The 17,203-nt window shown below is 54.2% G+C and overlaps 5 protein-coding genes across 7 annotated transcripts; 4 read left to right on the top strand and 1 right to left on the bottom strand.

The window, feature by feature from the left end:
* Positions 1 to 3,539: 3,539 nt before the first annotated feature.
* IUM83_08045 (Retinol dehydrogenase 10-A) lies at positions 3,540 to 4,733 on the bottom strand (the record flags this gene model as incomplete). The annotated part of the gene is made up of 4 exons (XM_067932395.1): positions 3,540 to 3,916; positions 3,983 to 4,213; positions 4,278 to 4,354; positions 4,432 to 4,733. 4 exons carry the CDS (start codon positions 4,731 to 4,733, stop codon positions 3,540 to 3,542), a joined length of 987 nt encoding a protein of 328 aa, XP_067783032.1.
* A 127-nt stretch (positions 4,734 to 4,860) lies between these two features.
* Positions 4,861 to 9,183, top strand: IUM83_08044 (putative Ca2-dependent phospholipid-binding protein; the record flags this gene model as incomplete). The annotated part of the gene is made up of 12 exons (XM_067932394.1): positions 4,861 to 5,820; positions 5,892 to 6,050; positions 6,133 to 6,227; positions 6,324 to 6,542; positions 6,618 to 6,692; positions 6,768 to 6,981; positions 7,067 to 7,228; positions 7,303 to 7,380; positions 7,456 to 7,977; positions 8,063 to 8,226; positions 8,291 to 8,372; positions 8,452 to 9,183. The coding sequence occupies 12 exons, from the start codon at positions 4,861 to 4,863 to the stop codon at positions 9,181 to 9,183; spliced, it is 3,462 nt and encodes a 1,153-aa protein (XP_067783089.1).
* A 120-nt stretch (positions 9,184 to 9,303) lies between these two features.
* Positions 9,304 to 10,247, top strand: IUM83_08043 (peptidyl-prolyl cis-trans isomerase-like 1; the record flags this gene model as incomplete). Its single annotated transcript, XM_067932393.1, has 6 exons — positions 9,304 to 9,360; positions 9,469 to 9,644; positions 9,721 to 9,784; positions 9,870 to 9,939; positions 10,024 to 10,108; positions 10,199 to 10,247. 6 exons carry the CDS (start codon positions 9,304 to 9,306, stop codon positions 10,245 to 10,247), a joined length of 501 nt encoding a protein of 166 aa, XP_067782961.1.
* Positions 10,248 to 12,346: 2,099 nt separating this feature from the next.
* Positions 12,347 to 13,969, top strand: IUM83_08042 (LRR-containing protein; the record flags this gene model as incomplete). 2 transcript variants are annotated; one of them, XM_067932392.1, is made up of 1 exon in its annotated part: positions 12,347 to 13,969. In XM_067932392.1, one exon carries the CDS (start codon positions 12,347 to 12,349, stop codon positions 13,967 to 13,969), a length of 1,623 nt encoding a protein of 540 aa, XP_067782960.1. The 2 variants fall into 2 exon arrangements, with proteins under 2 accessions (XP_067782960.1, XP_067782959.1); XM_067932391.1 differs by having other exon boundaries at positions 12,749 to 13,969.
* Positions 13,970 to 14,300: 331 nt separating this feature from the next.
* IUM83_08041 (AP-2 complex subunit beta) lies at positions 14,301 to 17,072 on the top strand (the record flags this gene model as incomplete). Of its 2 annotated transcripts, none has more annotated exons than XM_067932390.1 (1): positions 14,301 to 17,072. In XM_067932390.1, the coding sequence occupies one exon, from the start codon at positions 14,301 to 14,303 to the stop codon at positions 17,070 to 17,072; it is 2,772 nt and encodes a 923-aa protein (XP_067782964.1). The 2 variants fall into 2 exon arrangements, with proteins under 2 accessions (XP_067782964.1, XP_067782963.1); XM_067932389.1 differs by having other exon boundaries at positions 16,614 to 17,072.
* Positions 17,073 to 17,203: the final 131 nt, after the last annotated feature.

The raw sequence follows: 17,203 nt of genomic DNA, 5'->3' as shown, positions 1-17,203 counted from the left end.
CGAGTAGAACGCTACCTGTGGTTTATAAGCCGTGTGCGTTGCACGCGGGTGTAAACCCAGGCACAGGTCGAGTAGAACGCAACCATTGTAACTTGAACTGAGATGTAATTAATTTCGAAACTTGATCGCATATTGTATTAGTTACTTTTTGCTATTCAGCGTCACTAGTGGCTAGTAGAGAACGAAGAATAAAGTGACTAGTCAATACATTTTCGACTAGTTACTTTTGGTTGTCACTACTATGTAGTGACTCACTAGGAACTAGTCGACAATGAAAAAGTAACCAGTCGAAACATTACATGTATTGTCGAAAGTGACTAGTTCAAAATTAAAAGTGCCGTGCTTACGAGGTGAAGATCCTCCTCGAGGACCGGAAGAGCAAGCACTGGAGCACTGGCTTCCTGGACGAGAAGGAATACTTGACGACCATCAACAGTATTCCCAACACCACCCTGGTGGACTACGTCAATGCCATATTACTTCCCAGCAATACACTACGTAAAACAATAAAATACTAACAATATCTGCTTGATAACCTGCTATTCAAAGATACACTGGAGTACTTGATGGACCGTGAAATTAAGGAGGAGGAGGAGGAAGAAGAAAACAACCACAGCAAGAAGTCCAACGACTCGGACAGCGACTCGGAGCAAGGGGTCTCAAAGATGGATCCGAAAAAAAATCCCGGAACTTGACTCCACTCATTGATGGCGCTGTCCAACTGGAGCTCACCGTGAAAATCCGGATCTTCCGCTCGGCTTGGAACGCCAAGTACATTTTCCGCCTCGAACCGGTCGCATTCGACCACATTGACATACTGGAAGCAAAGCTTCGTGACGTCGAGGACGAACTTGAGGAGACCAAGAAGGCACTTGCGGAAGAATAGTCGACAAAAGCGAAGGTAATTTGTTTCATCACTACTTCCAAAAACGTGCCCCAGCTCAAGAATGAAGTCTTGGTGTGGAGTAGTGGGAAGGACTTCTTATCGTTAACGAAGGAAAATAAAAGCATCCGCTTTCTCGTCGCTAGTTGGTACGTCATCAGCTTGAAGGTGTCCAAATTGTCGGGTGTACTGCACCGAAATGCGAAGCGTATCGCCTCGGACATTGTTCTATTGGGCAACAAACAGGCCGCCAGTGCTTCAATACACGTACATCGACTACTTTGTGATGGAAGACTAATTGTCTGTTATCACCAGGGGATCTCCGATTAACGTTGGAGCCGAACTCACAGCAGTCAAAATTGGAGATTGATGTGAAAGAGCGACTGACGGGCTTATGGAGTGCACATGATTTACGGCGCAGCACGAGGTCTTGCAACGACGAATGATCGGATGAATATGGGCCCATTTTTTTTTACAACACGGATTGATTTTACTTCGACTGTGGCTGAATTCAACCAAAGGAGCACTCAAACCCCTTGAGAGGTTTCTGAAAGTTTTTAAAGTAGCTGTCGTGCGTCAGAAACGCTGTATCTGCGTGATTCAACTCGGCCGCGTAGATGCGATCCAAGTAGCTGTTTCCAAACAAGGCTGGGTCAAGGCCACCCAAGCAGCTCTGAAATTCCACGAGGGCGTCGTTCTTTTTGGATTTGTGCGGAATCAATTTGCCTCCAAGTAGGCTTGAAAATGAATACTTGGAGAGAACGCCGTGATAACTAGTACTGCAAAGTGCTGCAGTCACGTTTCCGCGATAGGCTTCCTGGGCCGCAGTATATGCGGCGTTTAATTTTGGGGTGCTGTATTTCCCATTTTGGTACACAATTGATTGGACGCAGGACATTCGCCAAGTAGATCCAGCAATCCCCTCACAACTTTAGTGTAGCCATCACTGCAGAGGTCTTGGATGAAGTCTCCGGCCATACTTCCCATCATCGGCGCGCTCAAACTCACCCACGATGTGCTCTCGGCGAATTTGCACTTGTCAGTAGCTAGCGCCGTCCCCACCACGAGCCCGCCCATGGAGTGTGTCACTATGATAGTATCCGCGATGGTTCCAGTAGTTGCGTCGCTCGAGTCGCTCATGGAGAGAGAGAAATCGCAGATCTTCTGCTGCAGTGTGTCGTTTGTCCAACCGACATCGTCGGTATTCATGACAGCGTACTTGACCGTTGTGCAGCACGGAGCGTGGTCGCCGATGTCGTCAAACTTGCTTTTCGTCCGTTTTGGGTTGTCTTGCAGCTCTGCCTCCTCACTCGGGTTCCCCAGGCCGTGCAAGAAAATGCACGGACGAGGCGTGGACTTGCACGAGCAGGAGTCTGCCTCAATGGCCATGGACACTGAAGCTCTCAGTTTCCGCGGCGACGTGGGCGAAACCGTACTGCCAGGCAAAAGCTGTCGGTGTAACCAGCGTAGGCTCTACCGCAGTGTCACAAGATGGGGGGCCATCGGTGATATTGGGTGTCGCGATATCCACAGGCTTCTGCAGATATTCTGCCTTAATGGCGAAGTCGAGACTAGTTGCAGTGAATCCGGACACATTCGAAGCACAGATAGCGAAAGTCGTGTCGCCAAACAAAGTTTTGAACAGATCACCACTTGTACACTCAATTTCTTCATCGCCTACCGAAGCGTTAGGGATTGCGACCGCGTCGTTCGATGCGGGAAGTACAGCGTCGAATGATAGAGCACCCGACGGGAGGCACTGAACAGTTTCCAAGTCAGCATCGTCGTCCCTGGTGACCAAGTAGCTGGCACCGCCCACAGGAGAGTAAGTAAACTGCGTCCCATCGTCAACGAACGTTGCATAGCCATCATAACGTATACTGGTGCTGTCGTCCGACACCACGGGCCTAGCGAAGACCTCGAACTCGGATTGTCCATGAATGTGCGTGTTCTTGCGCTTGAGCCCAACGTGAATTCTTAGGGAAGGGATGGTGGATGATGGCTTCGGGGAAGTAGCTTCCGTTGCAAGATTTAGAGTAGCAAGGGAAGCTATCAGTCCCACCCAAATCCACGTGATGGTACGTCGTCTACCTAGAGCTGGAGAAATCGAAAGTGACTTCTCCTGGCAGTTCGAATTGCTACAACGTAGCGAACGGTAAGAGTTACTGCATGCCAACGCTTCAACGCACGAAGCCTTGCTTTGAACTCAATTTGATCCTAAAATGGTGTGAGCGAATTTCTTTATTTCACCACGCAATCGTTGGTCACCGGGATCGCGTGGTGAGCAAAAACTTGCGATTCAAGTGTTAAAACGTTTACGGGGCGGTAACTGTGATTTGTAGGCACGAAAAGCCAATGAACACCGATACATGTGCCGTCAGTTCTGCTTTGCCCACACAGCCGGAACCAGCTCAGATCCTAACCACAGTGTGACTCGTCATCGTCGCTCTATTTGCAAGCAGCCATTCGAACACACCCTCAGTTGATCAACGCATCAAGACGCTGCTCGACGCACCCTCACTTTACCTGCACGTCCTGCTCACGGGCAAGAACATGGGTTCGCTAAACCAGTAGTCTTTCCTTCCAGGAAGAAAACCCACCACTACTGTACAGTAGACCGAAGACAACCGTCAGTTGTCTATGGAAATTCTTTTTCTCACGTATCCTTTTCCTTTCTAGCACTACGTTGCTTGCCGACAAATGTATCCATGCCGTTTAGACCTCCGCCCAGCCGAACCACCATGTCGTACAGCGGAACCGGTAGCAGTCGTGAGATTGCAGGCGCCCAAGCCAGCGCAATTCCCCTCCACCCAGAAAAACACGAAACCAGCAACTCGTCACCGCGCAACATTGCTCGATAGATCGTGTCGACGACTTCAGACTCGGAAAGCATAGGAATGAAAAATCGCGAAATCTTGACAGCCCAATCGTCCGCAGCCAAAACGCCAGCAAACATGCCTGTGTCCACTGCAGCCGGGCACACCAAAAGCGTGCGAATCGTCGTGACATTATCGCGCCAAAGCTCCAACCGCACTGCACGAAAAATGAAAACATTCAATATGCAACAGCAACAAATATGCAACGCATTCATCAACCTACAAGCTTCGTGGAAGGCGTTCACGGCAGCTTTGCTGGCACAGTAGTCCGTCAACCCGGCGCTGCTCGTCATCCCCATCACCGACGACAGCGTCACTAGCAGCGCCTCCGGGGCCTTCTTCATCGACGGCAAAGCTGCCTTCACCGTCCAAAAGTGTGCTTGTGTGTTCACCGCAAACGTCTTCTGGATCTGCTCCGGCGTCAACTCTTGCAGCGACCGCCCCATCACGACACCTAAAACCCCACAAAACACTCAGGCACACGGTGCACGACCCAAAAAGACCCATTTTCCTCCTACCTGCGTTGTTCACTAGCACTCCAATGTGCTTGGGTGCAACGTCCGCCACCACCTGGGCGATGCACTTGTTCACCGCTCTAACAACCCAACCACCCAAAAACCCACTTCAGCTTCCACCCCAAAAGACCCAAAATGTTTACCACCCACTTCTTACTTGTGATCCGATACATCGCATCCATGCACAAACACCAGGTTGCCGCTATCCTCACGCCGCTGCAGCAGCTCCGTCCGCAGCTTGTGCAGCGCCGGCAGGTCCACATCCAGCAGCACCAGCGTCACGTCCTCCGCCTGCTCGAACACCTTCCGCGCTAGCCTCCGCCCGATTCCGCTCGCCGCGCCAGTAATGACGACAACCTTGCCATCCAACGAGAACCCCCGCCTCCCAACAACAGCAGCCCCAGCAGCTCCAGCCACCACGAGCAGCAGCACCAGCAGCAGCACCCAGCCGAGCATCATCTTTTTAAAATGACTCATTTCCAGTATACCTCAATATCCGCCAATCCGCAGCCACAACTACCCCTAGTTTCAACCAATCCACGACGAGATACCTTCGACGACACACACTCCGCACCGCACCGCACCGATGCCGTGCACCATCAAGATCCGCCTCGTGGAGGCGCGCGACATGCCCGTGGTGGACCGCGCGGCCAAGCTGGCGGACGCGTACGTGGGCATCACGTTCGCGAGCTTCGAGGCCAAGTCGTCCGTGTCCAAGAAGACGCTGAACCCCAAGTGGGACGAGGAGTTCCGCTTCGACGTGGCCGACGACTCGGTGCTGCAGTCGCAGCCCATCGAGTTCAAGCTCATGGACCACGACGTGTACACGACGGACGCCACCGTGGGCATCGTGTACGTGGACCTCAACTGCCTGCTCATGCGCGACGGCCACGTGATCCAGGGCTGGTTCCCCGTGTACGACACGCTGCTGGGCGTCCGCTGCGAGCTGAGCCTGGTCATCCGCCTGCAGTACTTCGGGGACGTCAACCCGTTCCGAGAGTCCTCGGCGGGCGTGCAGTTCTTCGGGCTGTCCACGCTGGACCCGAGTCTGTACCGCATCGAGTCCATGCTGGGCTTCGTGGAGGAGCTGGTGGTGCACGCCGACCCGGAGTACTCGTGGAGCGACAACTTCCGCACGTCCAGGCGGAGCAACGAGCACCGCCAGCTGCTGCTGTATAAGCTGTCGTCGCAGGTGGTGACCTTGGTGGGCAAGAAGGCGCTGGAGCTGGGAGGCAACGCCGTGCTGGCGTACAAGCAGTTCTTCGATGTGGAGGGGGACAGTGGCCTCGTGGCGCGCGCGTGCGGCACGGCGTGCTTCATTACGCCCGTGGGCAAGAACGAGTTGACGTCAGGGGAAGGAGGCAACCTCCACCGCACTCATAGTGAGGACGGCCATGGACATGATGGGGAGCTGAAGGTGGATGTCGGAAAGGATGACTTGACGGCGGGCGATAATGTCGAGGCCTTGGTGTCTCCGAGGTACTTTCCCAGGCGGGTGTTGAAGTCACTGAAGGCCCCTGAGGCGTTTAATATCTCAGCACATGACGTGAGTTGGCTGGCAGTGGAGAGAATGAGCAGGCGTTGGCTTTGACTAACTCGTGCGGTTGGGTGATGTAGGAGGTGCAATTGATCACGCTCAAGGTGTTTAACCCGGCTACGAGGATTCGTCTGGGTGGAATTGTTAGCGCACGTTCAGTGAAGTATCTGGGCAAATTGGCGACTAAGCTGGCTGATCAGGAAACAAGAGACTCGTGGTGGCTTGAGCTGCGTGAAGAGGTTCGTTGGCATCGAAATGGTATTTTACCCGTTGCTGAAAGCTGATGTTAATGAGTTGGTGAACGTTATTGGATCTGCGCAGATCCGAGCTCACGCGCAGTCGCTGCAATGTCCCTTCGTAATCGGCTACACTGAATCCTGCACAATCCATGACGACGTGTGTGTGATCTCCGCCTCGTAAGTTATCATTTCCTCAGCTATAGCGTATAGCATGGTGCAAAATATTGTTGTTCCCCGATACAAGTGGCAACTAACCCTGTGTCTTAACTTCAGAGGAACTGCCGCGGTGATGAAAAATCCGCTTGAAGAGCGACCAACTCGGCGAGATGTGGCCGCGAGCTATGATGGGGACGATGATGGACCCGATGCGCATGCAGCATCATCACCGATGCTAAACCTCCCTCTACCGGAGGTTCCTGGCTCACTTGGTCGCCGTAGCCCTTCGTTCTCGTACATAGCGCATCTGCCTGTTGCTCCAAGAACGAAGACAAGGTTTGACACCTTCCAATGAAGTTTCGAATTAGGGTGCACTACTAACTCGAGTTCGTTGTATGTGACTGTGACCAGGAGGAGCCGGGTATCAAAATCTCCTTGTCTCCTATGTCACATTCCCTATTCACGATCATTGGCACCGTTTTCAAAGTATGTGGGTCAAATGCTTGCAACGTTTCATTTCTTGCTTCACAGTTATTGATATTTGGGTGCCCGGTTTTGCAGTATGAGGATGGTTCGCTGCGGTGTATGTGGGAATAAATGGGTTCCCGAGATGATGATCGCATCCATCGAGCCTCCTGCCGGTCTCGCCATGATGGGAAAAGGGACTTTTATCCAGGCACGAGTATGTCGTCAGCGCAGGAAAGGAACGGGTGATGTTAACGCCACAATTGTGTCGGATGCTTTGCCATTCCTCGAATACGAGCTGTATCGACAGGTACGCTTTCTTTTTCGAACACCAGAAATCATTACAGGCAGATTCGAGGTTTAATATTGGATTGTAATTTGTTTGTCTCCTTAAGCTCATTGTGAAGATGAGAGTGCTTGGCGTGAATGCCGTGTTTGCATTTGATTCGCAAATTCAAGTCGGCGGATCGCTGATTGTCGGTGTCATTACTGGCACGGGGCTCTACCTTCCCGCTCTCCCTCCCCCACCAACGCTCCGAATCGAGCGAAACATTGATGTGAGTTGGTAGTCTTGATCATTGATGTGCAGACTTACCACTGACGGGTATACGGTGTTCGTGATTTTTATTAGGTAAAAGACGACGAAGATCGACGCCTTGTGCAACTGCAAGCCCAGATTGAAGAGCTGAGCACATTTAACAAGGACAGGGTGCGTGAGATGTCTCGCTGGACACGCAATTCCCTGATTCTAACCTGATTGGCACTTCCTCTGAATTTTGTGCAGCTTCACCGAGACCAAATATGCATTGTTCAACCTGAGTACGAATACTACATCGGAAATCGAACTGCACGCAATCAGCTGCAGCCTAGTACGTCTCTGTCTTCAGATCAGGATGATGATAGCGGAAAGGGATCCAAGCGCCCATTCCAACTTGCCCAGTCTAGGTCATCATCACGGCGCGCGCGTCGAAAGCGACTTCATCAGCCTTCTTCGGATGATGGCGCTGCTATCCAGACGAACGGCAGTGTGGATAATACCCCTGCATCAGAAACCTCGGCTACACTGGATGCTGGCGGGACTACCACCCCTACTGGAGGTTCAGATACACCTCCCGCCCCGGCATCTCAGACTTCCCTGGACAACGACTCGAAGACACTCAGCTCATCTTCGGAGTCAAGCTCAGAGTCGGAGGAAGAAGCGTTCGTCGATGGTTTCAGTGACTCAAAAGAAACGTTTGTATTGGAGATCGATGACGAGACGGACGAAGACCTTATGTCGGTATTGTTAGAGCAGGAACTTCCAGAGGTAAGTTACTGCCTGTTATTTACCAAAAGGTTTGCAGTAGTCTAACGCCTAATGACCTAATGACGTCGTGTGCAAATTTACGCAGGGGATTTACATGTGCAACACAGATCGATTACCAGGAGACTTCACTCCCGGCGAGAATGTGCACTTGATTGTATCCATGAAGCGAGTGGAGTGGGACGAAGACCGTATGCGTGATACGCGTCTAAACGAGCTGCTTTCGGTTGTATTCAAGGAGCTATTTGCCAGGTTTGTTGATGCGTATTTCGTGTTCAGTTGCACCCTCCAATTGTTGCTTACTCGTTCGTTTCAGTCTGCTGTTTAAGGTGCGGTCGTACGCCCCCTGTGCTATCTGCGGCTTGAAGACACGAGTTGCGGTGGCCTCCGAAACTATGGTACGCAGGTGTAGTATTGTATTGCATCCGGTGTGTTACCGGATCTAATCTGTGTTGTGTTTGACTGTTTGACCTGCAGCTCGAAGTGGTTCTGAGCGGCATGGCAGTCCTGGAGAAAAATTGGGAAGATCCGCTGGATAACCTTCTGAACAATGCTGCAATGACACTGGAGATGGAAGAGGCCCAAGAAGAGAACTCTCCAAACAAGCCTTCGTCGTCGTCCCCAGCGGTGTGCGGCATTCCACTTTCCGGTAAAGCCAGCCCGTCAAAACTCCACATTCAAATGCCGCCTCCGACAAGAAGCTGTTCGCAGTTCCGCAACGTCGCACTGGGATCCGGTCGCGGTGCAATGGCTGCGCCAGCTCCGTACGGTCGCGAGTGGATCGAGCTGACTCCACTTGGCTACATCCCCGGTGCTCATGTGACGCGCTACCTCGGCCGCGTGACGCTCCACTTCATCAAGGAAAGCTGGACGGTGCGTGAAAGTGGAGGCCTGGGTGCTTTCTACCACTTGTTCCTGAGCGAAGCCATCGCCATCGTGCGCGCCCACGTGCGGTCTTTGGGTGGCAATGCCATGCTTACGTTCCGCCTCGTGCCCATTGAGTCCAGTCAGCTGTACCGCAACCAGGTGTACAACATGATCAGCATCACGGGCGACGTCGTCATGATCGAGCGCGAGGTGGACACCAACATCGCGTACCCGCCAAACCTCTGGGGGTCCAAATCCTCCCATGCAGGCGAGATCGACAAGCTCTCCTCCCTCGACGACGCCTTCGGCAGCGTCATGCTCAAGGACTCGGACTTCGAGTGATAGTTGAAGTTGAAGAAGTACTTAAAATGGCTACATCTATGTGTTCGTACACGAAAAATCCCATATAAGAACACTCTAACGTAAAAATCACCTTGGGAAACTCGCTAGAACCACGCAATAATGGCTGCGCCTGCGACGTCCAAGCCGCCGACGCACGTCGTGTTCGAGACGACTGTGGTGCGTGCCGTCGCTGTCTACACGGCTGCATCTACTCTCCAGCCTCTTGGCTTCGTGTGGAAGGCAAAACTTAGTGCTAATTTGCCGCGTAAGTGGCTACAATGACAGGGAGACTTTACTATGGAGCTGTACACGGAGCACACCCCCAGGACCTGCTGGAACATTGCGGAGCTGGCGCGTCGCGGCTACTACAACAACACCATCTTTCACCGCATCATCAAGGACTTTATGATCCAGGGAGGAGACCCCACGGGCACAGGCCGCGGTGGAGAGTCCATCTACGGGTAATGTAGCCATGACGCACAATGGAGACCTTGTATTATGGCTACGCGGCATGCTCACTTGTGCTGGACATTGTAGAGCGAAATTCGACGACGAGATCACCAAGGAGCTCAAGCACACGGGCGCGGGTGTGCTGTCGATGGTAAATAACACAAATGGTGAAATATCGGTTGGGAGGGAAGACTGACTGGGGTCTTTTGTGTAATGTTGTTGCTGTATTTGTGTAGGCGAATTCGGGGCCGAACACAAATGGCAGCCAGTTCTTCATTACGCTGGCACCGACGCCGTGGCTGGATGGTACGAAACGGACTTGGTTCGAAGCGAGAAAGCAGGGAAGACGGGAAATTGCTGCTAATGTTATTTTGTTTTTCTTGGTTGCAGGCAAGCACACGGTGTTCGGCCGCATCTCGTCTGGCATGAAGGTGATTCAGCGAATGGGCATGGTGCCGACGGGAGCCAACGATAGGTAAGAAGATTCGGAGGTTTGATTACATTGAAAATGTCGTTGCCGAACTGACGTCCTGGCGATTCTGCCGCTGGCTTGGACTTGATGCAGGCCTCGTGAGGAAATCCACGTCAAGCGCGCGTATCCAGTTTCTCAGTAAAGAGACCGCGATAGAGATCTCGCTGTCGTTGAGCTGCAGCACGTAAGGATATCATAGATTGCTCTTGCTGCGATCATCCAGCAGCGACGCGAGTGGATGTTTGTCATGTAGCGTTGATAGAGGTGTGCGTCTATGAGTTGTGGAGTGAGTATAGCAGCTTGAGTTGGTATGCTATTGAGACGGCTTGCAAGCGAGGGGCTGAAGAGTCACTCCAAATCCGTTTGGTGTGAAAGATGGCAGACTTCTGCGGAGCGTTCATGCGGTAGCAGAGTAGGCCGGCATATATGAATACGCCTGGCGGCCCAGAAGAGAGCGGTACCGACGGAGATCTCCAGCCATCGAACAATGGGGACTATGCAATGCCGGAAGTAGCGATTGTCGAGCTACTGCATCAAACAGAGCTGGTGGGGTCTTCCAACGGTGGGCAAAAAGGTGGTGACACTGAGGGTGATGTGATTGCTGATGGAAATGGTGACCATCACGACAACAATGGAGACGACGATAGCGCGGGCTTGCCACGGAAGGTAGCTTGGATTCAATCGGTTGATTCCGTGGCAGATCTACGGTCGAGCATTTTCGAGTTCGTGCCCCCTGAAGCAACCGCGGGAAACACCGATCACGTACATAAGCGTGTAGTGGGGAATGTTGGCCAACTGTCAGCCACGCCGAAGATGAATACCCGTCGGAAGAAGCGGGTGAGCTTTTCGGTCGAGGTCGAGGTCGAGGGAAGTAGCAGCCTCGCCCACGATCACGTTCTCTTGATCGATGCATCGACGGAGAGGTCCGAGCTGCTATCAATAATGGACCAAAGCCGTCAGATTGAGAGAAGCTATGTTGTTCCTGACGATATCCCGCCGTTCGGGTGGTGGGACTGTTTCCAACTTGGGTTATCACTAACATATACGACCATTTGTCTTCGAAGAAATATTTCTGCTCGACGGCTGGTTTTTGAAGACCAAGAGAAGCAGAAGAAACGAAAACAATCATGCATTTCAGCAACGCAGATTTCGGTTCTCGCGCATGCGGGATTGGCTTTCAACTGTAGCACGAGGTCTTTGATAGTTCGACAAGGCCAGCCACCGCCACGATTGATACCTGCGCCAGCACAACGGAAACCGAAGCGAAGGAGACGTTGCAAACTAGCACGTCTCGGATTTATCAGCATGGTGATAAGACTTCGGCATCGGAAGCGCATGAGACACAAACCAAAGTACAAATGGGCTGCAAAACTGTACAAACGAATGCCCTCACGAGCACAGACGATGACGACTATCAAGGCTACGCCTCCTGCCAAGCCAAAACGCCCAGTGAAACTTAAGTTAAAGCTCAAGATTAAATTCAAGTTCAGAGGGAAATCCAAATCGAATGGATCAAGTGGTGAGGCGGAGAGTGCTAATGTCCCGAAGATCAAGAAGATGACAAAGGGTCCTGACAAGCACAAGATTGGTTCGTATGGGGCCATTGCCGTATTTCAAGCGCTCCGGGTAAATCGGACGTTGTTGTCTCTCCGCCTCGAGTACGTTGCGATCGATGACTCCGCTATGAGCGCTCTTGCCGCAGCGCTGCGCGTGAATACAGCGCTCACCCAGCTAAGTCTCGTTGGAAATCGAATCGGTGCAACTGGAGCTCGTGATCTTGCAGATGCCTTGGAAGATAGTCCGGATTCAATGTTGATAGACCTGGACCTTCGAGATAATCGACTTGGAGCTCAAGGTGCTGAAGAACTCGGTCGGGCGCTACGTGAGAACGAGACGCTCACACGATGCGATTTCTCATGGAATCAGATGGGTCCACTGGCTGTGCTTGGGTTGCTGTCAGCGTTGAGAGACAATTTTGCCCTTCGTGAACTCTGTGTGTACGGACGAGACCTAGCTGAAGACGGCACACATTATCTCGCGAACCTCGATTATGACTCTGCCAAGAGGATAGTTGTGGCACTCCGTCACGTTAACGAAAGTTTTGCGGTGGTTCGGCTAAGTGGTGCTCGGGCAGTTCTCCCGATTGACAAGATGAAGACGTCTCGATGGATACAATTGGCAAGCCGGGAACTGGTCGAGCTCGATGGACTCGTGATTGCAGGACTGATACCTCGAAACAATATGTTACTGTCACTTGATCTGCATGACAACCCTGGGTTGGGGAGAGCTGCGGTTCTCGAGTTGCTGTCTGTCATTAGGCGCTGCCCTACACTGCGAGATGTGAATCTATCTAACACGGGCCTATTTCCTGAAGCTGGGGAGAGCGTCGGTGAGCTCGTGGGCCTGAACAGCACGCTCGAGACCATAAAGATGCACGAGACCATATTCGCTGTCCAGCAACTTCGTGGGAATCAACGCGCAAGCGAAGTACCCGATGTGATGGTGTTTTCCGTCGCACCGAAACACTTTCTGGATCGTTGGATTCTTGCCAAGTGTCTCGCAGTGAATCGGCTTACCCAGGAACTAAACGAGTTGCGACTGCCTGCTGCCTCGAACTCCATCAAGGCGGCAGCAATAGTCAACATGGCAGCAAAAGAAAAAGATCATCATGACCTGATCACTGTCAATGTATGCGGACGTCCGCTGGAGCTGTTTGAAGTTGCTTTCCTGGGCAAGAAGATGCTTCACCATCTTCACCTCGGTCGTGTGGCTCTCAACAGCTGCATGCTGGACGGTGCAGCAGCCCGTGCGCTGGCTGATGGAGTTCGTAACCACGCCACACTGCACACTCTCGAACTGGAGAACAATCCGCTGGGCCCTATAGGAGGCCAGGCACTAGCCGAGTGTCTGGCTGTAAGTAGTGCTCTCACGTATCTGAATTTGAGCTGGACGCAGCTAGGTGACGACGGAGTTATGGCATTCCGAGAGGCGCTGATGCGCAACAAGTCGATCGAGAGGCTCGACTTGCGGGGGAACGAGCTGCGGGTGCGTGGTGTTGTGGCTATAGCGGAGGGTTTACGGCGCACCGCCACACTGCGTGAACTCCATCTACGATGGAACACTGTATCACCTGCAGGAGCTGAGGCGCTAGCTGTCGCGCTGGAGGTGAACCAGAGTCTGCATCTGCTCGATATCGAGCACCACACGATGGGATCCCGTGGTGCTGCAGCGTTTGCGTCGATGCTGGCGAGAAACAAGCATCTCCAGCATCTCAATATGGGAGGCACCGACTCGGACGACGCGCTGGATGCAGGACCTGGCATCGGCTCCGAACAAGCTCAACGAATCGCAGAAGCACTCGCTAACTCCAACCATTCGCTGCGGATGCTACACGTTGGTGCCAACCGCATTGATGCCGACGCTGCTGCTCGATTCGGGGAGCTGCTGAAATTCAACAAGACGTTGGTGGCCCTGGACCTATCGCATTCCGGTCTGGACGCGAAGAAAGCCCCTCGGTTCTTCGCTTGCCTATCGGTGAACAACACGCTGGAGCGACTCAACCTGGCATACAACCGCATTGCGAATGAGGGCCTCGTGGCTTGTACTCGTGCGCTGGAAACCAATCGAACGCTGCGTGAGCTCAACCTGGCGTGTAATGGCATGACGGAGGAGCCTCTGGCGATGCTGGCGGCCAAGCTGCACGCACCAAAGCGCTCGATCACGCCGACGCTGGAATGGCTCTGTCTCACTGGCAACAGCATGACGGAGCGAACTCGCCGAGAGTTCCTTGCACTGCCCCAGAACGTCATTGCAATAGAGCTACAGGATAAAAACGACGAAGCAAGCGACAATGAAGGCATGTAAAACTGTTGGCCAAGTGAATCATATTCACCATCGTTATAGTACAACGATGGTGCCTAAGTCGAATAGAATTCACCGCATCTCGTAAATCACGAGTCGTAATTCGTTGTTAGCGTTGAAAACTAACTACGGTACCGGTAAGTTACTCGTTGAAGTGGCTACATTACGTGATCCACACCACTTGCTTGGGCGGCGTATTTTCCGCCAATGGGCGCTCCCCGTCCGTTTCATATCCGGCTTTTCATCGCGCGCCTCGTCAGCAGCAGCCAAAAGGCGAAAAGCTCCGATAAAAAGCCGCGTAGCCCCCTCAATTGACAGCGCAGTGCAGGCAGCCATGGCGATGCCCACGATGGCCGCGATCGCCAAGCGCATGACGGGCGCCGCGAACGACTCCAAGTTCTTCAGCACGACGAAGAAGGGCGAGACGCACGAGCTGCGGCAGGAGCTGGCCAACCCGAGCCGCGAGAAGAAGAAGGACGCGGTGAAGAAGGTGATCGCCAACATGACGGTGGGCAAGGACGTGTCCATGCTCTTCACGGACGTGGTGAACTGCATCCAGACGGCCGACACGCAGCTCAAGAAGCTCGTGTACCTCTACCTCATCAACTACGCCAAGAGCAACCCGGACCTGACCATCCTGGCCGTCAACACCTTCGTCAAGGACGCCGCCGACCCCAACCCGCTCATCCGCGCGCTGTCCGTGCGCACCATGGGCTGCATCCGCGTGGACCGCATCACCGAGTACCTGTGCGAGCCGCTGCGCCGCTGCCTGCAGGACGAGGACCCGTACGTGCGCAAGACGGCGGCCATCTGCGTGTCCAAGCTCTACGACATCAACCCGGACATGGTGGAGGAGCAGGGCTTCCTGGACATGCTCAAGGACCTCATCTCGGACTCCAACCCGACGGTCGTGGCCAACGCCATCGCCGCGCTCTCCGAGATCGCGGACAACAGCGGCGGCGCCATGGCCTTCAAGATCACCAAGTCCGTGCTGCAGAAGCTGCTGGCCGCGCTCAACGAGTGCAACGAGTGGGGGCAGGTCTTCGTGCTCGACGCGCTCGCGGGCTACACGCCCGCGGACTCGAGGGAGGCCGAGGGCATCATCGAGCGCGTCACCCCCAGGCTGCAGCACGCCAACTCGGCCGTCGTGCTGTCCGCCGTCAAGGTGATCATGAAGTTCCTGGAGAAGGTCTCGGACGCGGACACCGAGAGGAGCCTGTCCAGGAAGATGGCCCCGCCCCTCGTGACGCTGCTCTCCGCGGAGCCAGAGATCCAGTACGTGGCGCTGCGCAACATCAACCTGATCGTGCAGAAGCGCCCCGCCATCCTGGCCAACGAGATCAAGGTCTTCTTCTGCAAGTACAATGACCCGATCTACGTCAAGATGGAGAAGCTCGAGATCATCATCCGCCTCGTGTCCGAGAGGAACATCGAGCAGGTGCTGCTGGAGTTCAAGGAGTACGCGACCGAGGTGGACGTCGAGTTCGTGCGCCGCTCCGTGCGCGCGATCGGCCGCTGCGCGGTCAAGCTCGAGCGCGCTGCCGAGAAGTGCATTAACGTGCTGCTGGAGCTGATTCAGACCAAGGTGAACTACATCGTGCAGGAGGCGATCATTGTGATCAAGGACATCTTCCGCAAGTACCCTAACCAGTACGAGAGCATCATCGCCACGCTCTGCGAGAACCTGGACACGCTGGATGAACCCGAGGCGAAGGCGTCCATGATCTGGATCATTGGCGAGTACGCCGAGCGCATCGACAACGCCGACGAGCTGCTCGAGTCGTTCATGGACTCGTTCGACGACGAGACTGCCCAGGTGCAGCTGCAGCTTCTGACCGCGACTGTCAAGCTCTTCCTGAAACGTCCCAACGAGACGCAGGACATGGTCCAAAAGGTGCTGCACAAGGCTACGGAGGAATCGGACAACCCGGACCTGCGTGACCGCGGTTACGTGTATTGGCGTCTGCTGTCGGCTAACCCGGAGGCTGCCCACGCTGTTGTGCTTGCCGAGAAGCCTGTTATCAGCGACGACACGTTTGCTCTTGAGCCTTCGGTTCTGGACGACCTCATCGGCAAGATCTCTACTCTTGCTAGCGTCTACCACAAGCAGCCCAGTGCCTTCGTGGTCCGCTCGACGGTCTCGGAGTTGCGCGAGCACCGCCAGGACGACGACCACAGCAATGAGGACGAAGACGAAGGCTCTTCCGACCAGCCAGAGGAAGGCTCTAGTGGCCAAGAGGGAAGCGGACCCGTGGACCTGCTGGACATGGGCGATCTCTCCCTGGGTGGCGCTGCACCGACCGCCCCTGCTCCTGCTGCGGCTCCAGCAAGCGCTAGCCTGGTTGATATTTTCGGTGCCCCGGCACCGCCTCCTGCTCCTGTGGCTGTCGGTGGTGGCGCCCCCGCTGTACAGAAGAAGTTGCTGATGAATGCGCAGCAAGGCAAGGGTCTGGTGATGACGGGCGCCTTCACGCGGCGCGGTGGTAACTTCGTGCTGGACGTGGACTTCGAGAACCAGTCGCCTGCGCCGATCGCGGGCGTGAGTATTCAGTTCAACAAGAGCACGTTCGGCGTGGTGCCTATGCAGGCAACAGTTACGTTCCCGCAGCCACTGGTTCCTGGTCAAACTGTGAACCAGGTTGTGTCCATGGGCGTGAGTCCTCAGTTCGTCAACGCCGCCGTGGCGCCAAACCTCAGCCTGCAGGTCGCTATCAAGAACAACTCCAGCGGCGATGTCGTGTACTTCCAGTCGGAGCTGGACCTGTCGGCGATCTTCACTGAGGCCGGCAGCATGGCATCGACCGAGTTCATCAGTATGTGGCAGGGCATCCCCGAGGCCAACGAGCACTACTTCACGCTTGCCACGGGTGGCCACGGTGTCGACGCCGTGTCGGAGCGGCTGGGCCGCCACAACGTCTTCTACGTGGCCAAGCGGCCTATCGACGGCAAGGAGATCGCGTACTTCTCTGTCAAGACCATGACCAACGTCGTGGCACTGTTCGAGCTCACCTTCGACAACTCGGGCACCACCAAGGTGTGCCTCAAGCTGGAGCAGAAGGCGTTCAGCGCGCTGCTGCAGCAGACAATGGAGCGCTTGCTAGCGTAGGGACAAGAAGGATTACCGTTGCAGCATAGAGGCGGAGGACAGACCGATGAAACATAGCGATAGCAGCAGTTTGGGGCCAACACCGCGCCTACGCGAGACGAGTAAGAGGTAAAAGTGAGATTCATTTGTTT

This window comes from Phytophthora cinnamomi (genome assembly GCF_018691715.1).
Source record: "Phytophthora cinnamomi strain GKB4 chromosome Unknown Contig102, whole genome shotgun sequence".
NCBI lineage: Eukaryota > Oomycota > Peronosporomycetes > Peronosporales > Peronosporaceae > Phytophthora > Phytophthora cinnamomi.
This window is presented reverse-complemented; position numbering and strand designations above follow the sequence as displayed.